Below are 12,311 nucleotides of genomic sequence, written 5' to 3'. Positions count from 1 at the left end.
CCAAAGAGAGATTTTTCTGCACAAGGATGCTCCTGACCATGCAAGAGCAGCTGGAGAGACAGGAGCTCACCTGCACCTTCTGAGTTTTCTATTAGGGTTCAGGCAGGACAGGAGAAACCTCTTGCAAGAGGAGTGATTGAAGTAGCAGGGGTACTGGCCTTTTGTACATGCTGTCTAAACGTCTCAAGCAATGTCATAGGTCTAACTGTGATCTCCTACTGCAGCTGATATGAATTTTGCAGATTTACTCAAAATTTATATCAGACAAAATAACTAAAGGTAAAAACAGGCTTCACATTTTAAAATGGGGTCACCTGCATCCTTTTGTTCTGCTCAGTGTGTGTCCTTCTTAGTTCCTATAATGAAACAGGATCCTGTTCCCAGGTCTGAAAGCTCTGGACTAGGAGGTAGGAGCCCCAAGTTTTCAGAGCAGAGGTGCTATGAAGCATCAGACTGGAGAATATTTTTGTGCTCCCTACAGAAATGGTGACTGACCCCAGCTTTTGTCATGGCAGAGGGTACCTAGCAAGCATGGATGGAGAACATGCCAGCACTTATTTGATCAGCAACCCAGGAGGGGAAAAATATTTCAGTAAGCATTCCTGGTAGGTTTAACCTGATTTCAGAACTCTTGTTCAAATTTCTAACGGGAAATACCACTTCTAGAGAAATTAATGACAACACCACACACAGAAGCCATACAACCTCCCCAGATCTTGCTTTTATTGAAAGAAGAATGTCAAATCCTCAATGACTGGTACAATTGTTCCCTGAATCCAATGATGTAAAAAGTAATCATCCCCAGATCCCTGGAGATCCTCTGCAATTAGTCACACTACAGCCTATACAAAGGAAAGAATATTTCAGGGTTTTCAGGCTTACATTGATGGGAAAAATCCTGCTACACAGGACTTAACTGAAAATTTGGAAAGTCATCTCTGACTCAGTTAATCCTAAACTTACCATTTACAGCAAGAATGTCCCAAACGACAAAACCCCAGATAAGCGTTGCCACGAGGGCATGTCCCAGGGAAGCAGAAAGTCCCACGATATCCACATCGCATAAAAGGTCTTGGAGATTTTGTAAAGCCTGTACCATAAAATAAAATAATAATAATTAAAAAAAAAAAAAAGGCAGGAGATGATTGTTTCTGGCAGGGTTTTGCATTTTGCTAAATTCCTATGAGCTGACACCATGCCACACCAGTGCCCAAAGTCATGACAGCCCTAATGCAACCCTCTGGGGAGGAGGTTTATGGGCAGAACAATCATGAAATGCTGTAATTCCTTCTTCAAATGTAAGAACTGTGTCTCCAGGCCTAGGACTCCCTTAGGAACTCAGATTTCAGGGACAGACACCAGACATCTGATAGAAAACAGTAAGTGGACACTTACCAGCTCTTAAAATCTTGTAGGTCACAATTAAGGAGAGATGCACCACCTCAGCTGGGAGGCTGCCACTTCTAGGGCATCTGGATTTCCATAGATTTGGCCTATTTCCCACCCTATAAATTTCACCCATGTCTTAAAGCAGGTCCTGGTGTCTAGCAGTTCATATAGATGGCCCCCATACATGGATAAACTCGACAATGCATGCTGAACCACCACTTCCATGCTAGTAAACACAGCATGCCAGGCTTGCCCTCTGGGTCCGAGGCGGAGCAGCGTGGCATTGCTCTTATCTACGTGGCTAAACTTTCCTCCTCATTAAAATGGGATATCCATGTTCAACCTGTCTTTTGGGAATGGCCACCAGCCTGTGCTGTTACCAGAACAGATTTTAACCATGAGTGTTAGTTGTCAGGGGTCAAAATTACTCTAGGGAGCAGACTATCAGTTAGGCAGTGTGTTGCCTGGCCCTCTTTGGTTGATTAATAGAGATGTAGCCTGGCAGGCTGATGTGTTCTGGATGCACCTGATTGACTGCTCATGTACCAACCAATTCCAGTTTCACAGCTCATCCATGCAACCACACTAAGTCTGGCATATTCAGAAAGTGGAGAGCTTGTTCCAGCAAACAGACCATGAATATTACACAGGTACAGGAGATCCAGTGCATCCCTGGTGTGTTAGATTCACAGCACGTGAGTGGTGGGGTGCATGCACACACAGCAGCCAGAAAATCCCAGGCAGAAATACAGGAGAGCTGGGAAGGCTGAATAAAACACTAATCCCAAACAAAATCCCAAACTATCTGTCTGTGGGACATTGCAGAGATGATTGTGAGCAGTCTCAGCTCTCAGAAACACTTTCTTCCAGACAGATTTCTTGCTTTATTATACCCAGAAAATAGGTCCTACTGAAAACAGCCTAAATGTCCACTGTGTGTATCTGTATGTTAAATAAAGACGTAAAACAGACCAAAGGAACACTCTGCCTGGTGTCCTGCCATAAGCAGAGACCCAGATAAGAATAAGATCAGACAAGCATATATGATACTTCTCCCACATTCCTGGTCTTCTGCAATTCATCACAGTCTTTTCCCATCCTTACTCACCCAGAGGGCACTTTCCATCCTGTTCCCACAGAGATCAACCCCAAACCTCCACTGGCACCTGTTTGTGCACACAGTGCCCTGCACTGTTAATTGTGCCATTTTCTGAGATGGTATTTAAACACAGTCTCTATTTCTGGACAATAAGGTGGGTTTTGGTTTCCAGATTCCTTCACATCCCCCCAACAGGCACAGCCTGACACCATCACTTATGGTTGCACAGGTTTCTCCACTGAGCAGAAGCTACCAGTAGCATCTCAACCTTAACTCACACTGTTTTTACCTCCCCACCCCAAGTACAAGGTCCTGAGGCAAACGATATTTGGAAAGCATGGGACTAGATCCCTTTTTTTCCTGTGTGGCTTAAGAATATTTGATAATGAGTGGTTTGTTGTAGGGTGACCCAGAGACAAAGTGATTTAAGTATAAGAGTCTGCAAGCTTTAACAGGGAAAATGCTGTCACTGAATGGTAATTTTGGGGTTGCCCCTAGTGCTTTCAACTCAGACTGGATTTTCAGAGGAGTAGCAAAGGCACTGAACTGATGGTTGGAGTGTTTGCCTACTAATTTCATGTATCATCTGTAATCTGCCAACAGGTTTTGATGATATGTGTGAAGATTCTTTGCAGGAGGCATCATGGCCACTTCCTGAAGGGGACAAAAGACCTTTATAAGACCTTCTGTATCTCCTTCTAGTTTCTCCTTCTATATAGATCCTCATCTTCATTTACATCTTACCTGCAGCTCCGTGAAATACCACCAAGAGAAGGGCAAAGAGAAAGGAAAGGATTTTCATGGCAGAGGGTGGACTGGGAACTCCTGTCACTACAGAGAAAGGAGAGCAAGGCGTTAGTAAGAGGGTTGTCCATCCACAATCATAATGGGCTGAGAAGTGACATACAGAAATGCTCTTCAAGACCAAGAGTTATCTAGAAGAGGTATTACACATTTTCTCTATAATAGTATCTATTGTCCTAAGGGTTCCCTGGAGCATACATAGGATTGTGGTACAGGAAGAAATTCCCTGCAGAAAAATACAATTTTAAATCTCCTTTTAATTAATGTATTAATTAACCAGGTATTTATCCTAGATTGCTTGATATTTTGCAATACATTGCAATAAATTTGATTTGCCTTATGAAAGTTAAAGCTGTTAATTCAGAAAGAAAATTAAGACAATTTTGCTATATTTATACAAAACAATCTGATGTCTGTTCTGAAGCTTTTCTAATTTAAAAAAAAAAAAAAAGCAGAAAAATGTCCTTCACAGTTAAGTTAAAATCCAGCTTCTCCCTATTCTTGCTCAGAGGGTGTTGCTTTTTGTTCACCTCAAGAATTACATGATTTCCAGGTTAAATTTCTGATTGTTTGCATTTCCTCTCAGCCCTCTTCCCACAGCCAAAAAAACCCTCTTCTCCCTTATCAATAATTGAAATCTCTAGAACAGACTCTTGATAGACTGGAGTCACTGCACAGTTAAGGTTATAACAGTGAAATGCAGCGATACATGAAAGATATAAAGTCTCCAGCCCATTTAAGAAGGACAGAACTTTTTAAGAAAGGCTGAATAGTTAGAAGATTTTGGTTGTTACCAGGTAAGAGGCTCTAGGTTGGAACAGTCCTTGGATCAGTGTCAGCCACCCAGATGCATTAAGATGAAGGAGCAGAGCTTGGCTTTATGCTGTTTCTGGAGGGTGATGAAGGTTGCTTGATCTTCACAGTTTTCTGGTGGCCAATCAGACAATCCTCACAGCTTTGCGGAGCATCGGAGACGTCCAATGAATCCTCCTATGAGGAACTGAGGTATCACTTTCAAATATTGCAGCATCACCTCGGGAAATGTGCTGAGCTGCATGTAAACCGCCTTGGGCTACCTCCGTTTGTGCAACATGCTTGGTGACAGCAGCTCACTCAAGGTTTCTGTGCCATATATCATCTGCTTGCCAGCTGAGGCCTGGTGGCAGTTACTATCCGGTATGATAAAAACATCTATACAGGCTGCCATGCTCCTGGCTGCTCATTCTGTACAGCCCGCTTGGAAGCTGATGCTGTGTGATGGGATCCCTCAGGCACATCACAGAATCACAGAATCACAGAATCATTCAGGTTGGAAAAGACCCTTGGGATCATCAAGTCCAACCCTCAGCCCAACTCTACAAAGTTCTCCCCTACACCACATCCCCCAACAGCTCATCCAAACGGCCCTTAAACACACCCAGGGATGGGGACTCCACCCCCTCCCTGGGCAGCCTATTCCACTCTCTGACCACTCTTGCTGGGAAATATTTTTCTCCTCATGTCCAGTCTGAACCTCCCCTGTTGCAGTTTAAAGCCGTTCCCTCTTGTTCTGTCACTAATTCCCTGGGAGAAGAGACCAGCACCAACCTCTCTACAATGTCCTTTCAGGGAGCTGTAGAGAGTGATGAGGTCTCCCCTCAGCCTTCTCCTCCTCACACTGAACAGTCCCAGCTCCTTCCATCGCTCCTCACAGGATTTATTCTCCAGGCCCTTCCCCAGCTTCGTTGCCCTCCTCTGCACTCGCTCCAGCCCCTCGAGATCTCTCTCGGATTGAGGTGCCCAAAACTGGACACAACACTCCAGGTGTGGCCTCACCAGTGCAGAGCACAGGGGGACTATCACCTCCCTACTTCTGCTGGTCATGCTATTTCTAACACAAGCCAGGATGCCGTTGGCTTTCTTGGCCACCTGGGCACACTGCTGGCTCATGTTCAGCTGCTTGTCAATGAGAACCCCCAGACCCTTCTCTTCCAGACAGCTCCAGCCACCCCTCCCCAAGCCTGTAGCCATGCAGGGGGTTGTTGTGGCCCAAGTGCAGGACCTGGCACTTGGCCTTGTTGAAGCTCATCCTGTTAACGCTGGCCACCGATCCAACCTATCCAAGTCTCTCTGTAGTGCCTCCCTATCTTCATGCAGATCGACATTCCCTCTTAACTTGGCGTCATCTGTGAACTTACTGATAATACTGGTGGGATTTACCGAGCAGATGTCTTCTCAGATGTCCACAAAGCAGGTATTTTTTGAAGGCATGCCCCTCATTCACAACTTCTGGTCCCTATGTCATGGAAGAAAATCATAAACCTGACACTGCACAGTTCAGGTAGGCTCCATGGTTAGCATGAGCAGCACCAGTTGTTATTCAACTTAACTGCTCTTTGAGCACAGACATAGTATTTACTTCATGGTCGTATCTCTGCTAGGGAGCTAACCTGAACCAGATTTATCTCCAGGCCAAAAAGCAGAGTCTGACTGCATCCATACTATTAAACTCAGCCTCTAGCATATATTGGCTCCACCTAAATTGCCTGCTGGGCACAGTCCCTGGTCCCTGCCAGTTTTTTGACTGCATCTGGAAATTACAGGGAGAGCACAAGAGCCAAGATTGTGCTAGGGACAGCTCTGAGAATTGCACAGTAGAAAGGTTTGTGCTCCAGTGCCCAGATCCTGCCCTGTCTGATTCACTGGCACAGATGTACAGGGGTTATTTTAGGGCCTATGGCTAAATTACGGAAAGGTGTGGGCTTAAGCTTGCCTTTGGTTGTGTAACTTGAAAAGAAAAGAGAAAAAAAAAGTAGGTTTTCATATAATATCAAACAGTCATTTCAGCGATACACAATGATTTCTAGCTCTAGGTATTGGCATTCTGCAGCAATGAGCCTCAGGTTTTGATGAGGATAGTCATGTGTGCCTGAGTGTTATTAATAAACTAGCCAGTTATTTCATTTACCAAATAAATCCCAGCAGGAATTTCTCCTTAAATGCCCACAACGCTCTAGTGGAGGAGCACTGTCTCCGTCTATTTGCAGAGGTTTCATACCATTTCCTTACAAATGTGAAAAATATCTCACCATAAAATGAAAAATAATAATCAGCTGGAATTCGGTTAAAAAGGACTGCATTGAATTGGAAGTTAGTACTTCTCTGGAAATTCAGAAAGCGGATTAATGAGCTGTCATTGATATTACATAATTTCTGCTGTTGGAAGGGAAAATTTGGATAGTTGTCTCTATTTTGATTAAGAACATGGAAAAGATCTGCAGTAGGGAATGGTAGGAAAAAACATGAGGAAGTAAAACAGAAATCTAACTGTTATGAAAAATAAAAGGAAAAAAGATGGTTTGGGTTTTTTTAACTTTTGCCCCAAAACATTTTCAGTACTCATTACCTGCACCATATGTAAGACATTTTAACCACATCTATTTATGGAAATTATTACTCGACCCCCCCCAGTGACATGATGTTTTAAATCTCCTTTTTCATTTTCCCTCATGCTGCTTTTCCAGGGACCTTCTTCTTCAGTACGAGCCCTGGTCAGCTTGAACAAGAAACTGATGCTGGGTGAAGTTGTCAGACATGGGCAGGAGTTTGCATTTATTGTTCTGTAGTTTCTGCTGCTGTTGGTCTACCTTCTCGAGGAGATACTGGAGAAAGAGTTGCTATCTTCCATATTTCAAGGACTAGGCATAAAGACTGTCGTGTGCTTGGATGCCTGGAAAGGACCTGCAAGGCTATGCCAGCTTTCCTCATTTAATTTGAGGGGTCAGACAACGCTGGTTATCATCTGCACAGATGAAGCACAGAGGGACAAAAGATAGAAAAGGCAGTTTTTAGGTGTCTCATGGGACCCCAAAGTGTGTGTCTGACACAGTGGTGCAAATGCACCTTCTATGTTCTGCAATGCCCGTAGGCAGAGCTTGGCCACCAGTTCAGAGGCAGATATAAAGGTTGCACAGTCCCTCGTTAGAGGAGATGATAAGTCCATCCTTGCTGTCTTACAGCACAGCCTCCTGGACTTCTGCGATATTGCCAGAGTTGAGGAGAAAACCATCTCTGCCTCAACAAATCTGTGGCTGATTTTCCAGTGGGACTCTCAGGTAGAAAAGAGGGGAAAGCCTCCTTCTGCCTGAAGTTTCTGGTGCCCAGCAGGATTAGGCCCTGGGAACTTTTGGCAATGGGCTGTCAAGAAGAGGAAGGCCACAAGATCAGCACCAGCACATTTTGTTCAGCCATGGATGGATTCTGATTGTCACGATGCCAGAAGTTGGTGCAATGATTTCAGCAGAGTTTCTTCTGATTTAAAGCTCTCAGCATGGTGATGAGCAGAATATGGTCTTAAACTTCAGAAGATGTTGCTCTGGTTATATTTGCCATTTTAGCTTGAATATATTTGCTCCCGATTTCCCTCCAAATGCAGAGGTTCTTATAGACCTTGAGGCTAACCTAGTTGTGGTCAAACTTTTCTTCATTGCATGCCCTGGGCTCACTGCAGTTTCTGCACCTCCAAGAGCATGAAGCAGTATCTTAGGTCTTGTGAGTGATGAGTCTGTCAACACTCAGGTGTCACAGTTGGCAAAACAGGAACTTACTGGGTTAAAAACTCTGCAAAGCAAAGCCATCTAATAAGAGATGCTCCAGAGAGCAACTGAATTAAATAGTTAATGAATTGAGGGTGGAATAGATTTCAGTCTCTCAACAAAAGCCAAAGTCCATGAAGGCTTGCATCAATGGGCAGCCAACTCATAAAAGCTGAGAGATGGGTGAGCAGGGTATTTTCCAGAGGTTTCTCCATGAGAAATCTCTCAGCAGCTGAAGTCCCTGCTGTCACCTTTGCATGGGCACTGCCACCACGCAGGCCAGACCACAGGCTCTTTCAAGGGCTGCACATTTTTGTTCACAGCTCACAAATGAACAGAAAAGTTTACAGATTCACTGCTTGCGATTTAAGACCACAGCCAGCAGCATATCACCACGGGCCTTGCTCCAGACACTGAGTGTCCTCCCTTGCCTGTCTCTGGATGATGTTTTTCCTTCTTCTACGCCACCCCTTTTCATGCCTTCTCTTTGCCTTCTCCTTCCATGCCTTCCCTGGTTAAGCCCGATTATACTGTGGTCACTTTTACAGAGCAGTTCTCACAAACAACTTTTGAATTAGGTCCTTCGCACTACTCACCACCAAATCCAGGAAGGCATCTCTTCTTGCGGGTGCCAGGACTAGTTGTTCTAAGAATCACCCTTTTCCTGCAACAAAACTTTGATCTCTGCATCTTCTAACATCATCCACAATGTGAACCAGCTCTCCCATTTTGATCCAGCATCCATAATTGCAAAATTAGGGATGTTGCAGAGGACATCCTTGCCCATCCTTTCAATACCCATTTAAGGACCTGCTGTCCCTGAATTTGTCTAACCCTTTTTGGGCCTGCTGGTGTTGCCTACCTCCACAGCCTCCTGTGCCAGCAACATCCAGAAATTCACAGCCCATGCTCAGCAATTTTTATTTTTATTATAGCCTTTACTATCTTGCCATGGACAGAAGAGTGTGCTGAACTACAGCGTAACACCCCTAAATGTCCTCCTACTCCTTTCTCATCAAGGACTCCCCCAATGTCTTCCTGCTTTCCAAGCATTTATGGACATTTCTACTGTCAGTTCAGGTGTTTATTGCAAAGGGATCTTCACTTTCTTTTTTAGCCTTCTTTCTTACTTGAATCTGACCTGTCACGTTTTATGGGAGTTGCCATTCTCCTCTGTCAGCTGCTTGTTCACCACTGAGCTCTTCCCTGTGAGAGCCTCCCTGAATTGCCCTTCATGCCCTGCAGGGATTTTTCTTAGACCTCTTTGTTTTCTTTCCCAGTCAAAGCAAATATTTTACTGAGGTTTCTAGCACAGCCTTTTTAACAGCTTTCAGGCTGCCTGCAGGCTTCTTGCTCCTCTGGACTGCTCCTTTCAGTGTTTTTCTTTCCTCATTTTTGCTTTTTGGAGATTAAATATTCACCTTGAATGTATTTGGTCCAACAACACGGTTAAGTCCGATTGTACTGTGGTCACTTTTACAGAGCAGTTCTCACAAACAACTTTTGAATTAGGTCCTTTGCAATACTCACCACCAAATCCAGGAAGGCATCTCTTCTTGTGGGTGCCAGGACTAGTTGTTCTAAGAATCACCCTTTTCCTGCAACAAAACTTTGATCTCTGCACCTTCTAACATCATCCACAATCACCCCTCACAACTGCTCTGCTGCATCACCTGGAGCAGCGGAATGATGTGCAAAAGATGTGACAGGCTACCTGGGTCCACCAGAGAGGGACTATTGCTGAAACCCTTCTCTAAGGTGTTGCAAAGTATTTGCAGCTAGGGTGTGTAGCAAAACACGGGTTGAAACAAGTGCTCACAGGTGGCTCAACACGTGAGGGCCAGTTGGGTCCATGTGATATCATCTGTAGGCAAACCAAGCCTGCCTTTGCCTTCACTACCTCCTCTCCTACCCACAGGAGCAGTGTTAATCACAGCATGTAGTTGTGCAGGGGGTTTGGATGCTTCTCATTGTTCCTGTCCGCTGGATGAATAAAGCATGGGCCGTCCAGCTCCCCAGTCCTGTTGGGCTCCACTGAGCCTCAGGTTCTGAACCCCCTTCAAACGATGAAAGCATTTCCAGCTCAGTACAGCTGTGACTCTTACATTATCCATCTTTCCCACGCAGTGAATCTTCCTGAGTTCTGTGAAAAAGAGATTTTTCCATGCCTGCCCCACAACAGCCATGACATGGCTATTCCGATTTCTGGGATGTGGTGGCCAGCAATCGTGCTCTACATCAAAGGATCAATTGTCCCCAGTTTTTGGTCACAAGTAAGAATGTTTGTGCATGCTATTTTGTTAACGATGCCTGCATTTATTTTCAAAGAGGATCAACAATTTAGGATGTCAGAGCACAACTCCCAAGATTTTTCTCCTCTTCTGGCTGTGGGTGACCAGGAGGCAGGGATCTTGCTGACACTTCCTCATTCTGTGCCCCAGATTCTTCATCAGTGCAATGTGAGTAGCAATTCTTGCATACTCTGTAAAGCACTTGATTTCCTAATTGCAGTGATTACACAACCACTGAGGAGTCTCACTTACTATTCCTGAAAGCCAGCCCAGTGACAGAGTTACTGCAACTTTTTGGCACGCCACCAAATATCTGCTTTTTGCTATTATTATTTCTTTTTCCTGAACTAAAAGGGTTACAATTAATCCCAGGTGGAAGAGCTGGCTTAATTACAACAGCAGGTACCTTCTGTTTGCTTTGCTACCTCCTAAGGGTGGTGCAAGCCTCAGTTCACCACTACAAAGCACTTTCAAATCACTAGATGGAAAGAGTGATTAAGGTTTGAATAGCACCTTTGGGCTTGGAGAGCTTGAGTAATACTAAGTTTTTTTTTTTCTTTGGTGGTGACAGTGTGCTATAAAATAATGTCAGCCGCAATGCACTTGCAGGACCAGCTGTGCCTGGAGAAGCTGCTACACCAAAAGCAGCACAGATACCTGATGAGATTCACAGAATCATCTAGGTTGGAAGGGACCTTGAAGATCATCTAGTCCAACCGTTAACCTAGCACTGACAGATCCCAACTACACTACAGATTTTTTTAAGCCATCTTCCCGGGCTGAACAAATCTGAGCTCCCTGTCTGCAGAGTTAATCAAACCTCCTCTTGACTTAGGCTTGGGTAGGAGATGACCTAGAAAACCCTTCCCAGGTTTTGGAGATGCCTGCCGATGAGATGTGGCTGCATATAAGATCCACAGGACCTAGGCCCTACACCTCGTAAACTGGAGGGATCGAAACACTCCTCACCAATGAACTGTTTAAAGTGCGTTGTGGTATTACTCATGCTTTATTAGATATTTACACAACTCAAATAGTTTGCGAACCGGTCTCTTTGGACACGGGGAATATGTGTTAGAGGAGAGAAAAAGAGCACAGATCGCTTCAATACTGGAAGGCTGAGATATTTTGCAGAGCCTGCAAGAGAGCAGCAGAACATCCCTGAAGACTTCAGTTTCCAGCCCTTGCTCTATCGTGAGAGAGGTCAAATGAGAGTTGACCAGACCTCCCCTCCAGAACAGGGTCTGAATCAGCCAGATGTCCTCTGGGGAGCTGGGCAGATGACCAAGCCAGGACAGCATCTTCTGAGGATACAGGATGGGAAAAGGGGAAGATGAAAGACCTTCTCTTAAGATGACTATAAGTGGATATGGGAAATAAATAGTCTTATGGAAGAGAAAAAGGGTCCTATAGGGAAGATGGGAAAATGAGGATTATATTTCACATTTAGCCATCTGTTTGGGAAAGACAGCTATCCTGCATGGAGACGGTGGGCGAGTTAACAGACATTAACCAAGATATTTCTAAATATTGCATTGGCAGGAGCAACTCGGTGCCCCAGGAGAGAGAGAAGGTCTGGCCCGGGGAGCTGGGACCTCACCATGCAGGACCTGGCTGATGAGGATGAAGACAGAGAGGCAAATCACAGGCAGGGACAAGGTGAGAGAGACATGGGGAGAGAAAACAGTGGTGTCCCTGCCCCACACCCCTTTGGCATATGGTGGGTAGAAAGGGCAATGTAGAAGTCCAAGAGCTGGAGGAGGGTCCCAGGGGGCTGCACTGTCAGATCTGAGCCTTGCCTAGCACCAGCCCTCCACACCTCACCCCTCCATGGGCTCGACCAAGGTGAAGCAGCTGGGCCGTAATAGGGAGCCCCTTCCCAACTAAACTTCTTCTGTGATTGGAAATCAGCCTTGTGCTCTTCCCTTGGGACACCAGGGTGGCATCTGAGGCCATTAGTGCTCCATGGGTGGCCACCACAGGAGAGCATATGGGATGGGTGAGGTCTGCTGTGGTATCTCAGCATCACATGGGACACATCACACTGTTCCCCAACACGAGGAGGAAACCTGCCTGATCCCCACCACAAACCACCCTCGGCAGGGAGAGGAGAGGAGCTGCCCAGTTTCAGGCTACCAGTTCAACCCTGCCTTG

The 12,311-nt window shown here is 45.3% G+C and overlaps 1 protein-coding gene across 1 annotated transcript; it reads right to left on the bottom strand.

Moving 5' to 3' along the window:
* Positions 1–959: 959 nt before the first annotated feature.
* LOC141921904 (gallinacin-4-like) lies at positions 960–4,175 on the bottom strand. The gene is made up of 3 exons (XM_074820834.1): positions 4,087–4,175; positions 3,233–3,319; positions 960–1,090 (listed from the first exon to the last, which is right to left on the bottom strand). The coding sequence occupies exons 2-3, from the start codon at positions 3,288–3,290 to the stop codon at positions 960–962; spliced, it is 189 nt and encodes a 62-aa protein (XP_074676935.1). The 5' UTR covers positions 3,291–3,319; positions 4,087–4,175.
* Positions 4,176–12,311: the final 8,136 nt, after the last annotated feature.

This window comes from Strix aluco, chromosome 3 (assembly GCF_031877795.1).
Source record: "Strix aluco isolate bStrAlu1 chromosome 3, bStrAlu1.hap1, whole genome shotgun sequence".
NCBI classification, from domain to species: Eukaryota; Metazoa; Chordata; class Aves; order Strigiformes; family Strigidae; genus Strix; species Strix aluco.
Note: the sequence above shows the minus strand (reverse complement) of the source record. Positions and strands in the feature narration are given on the sequence as shown.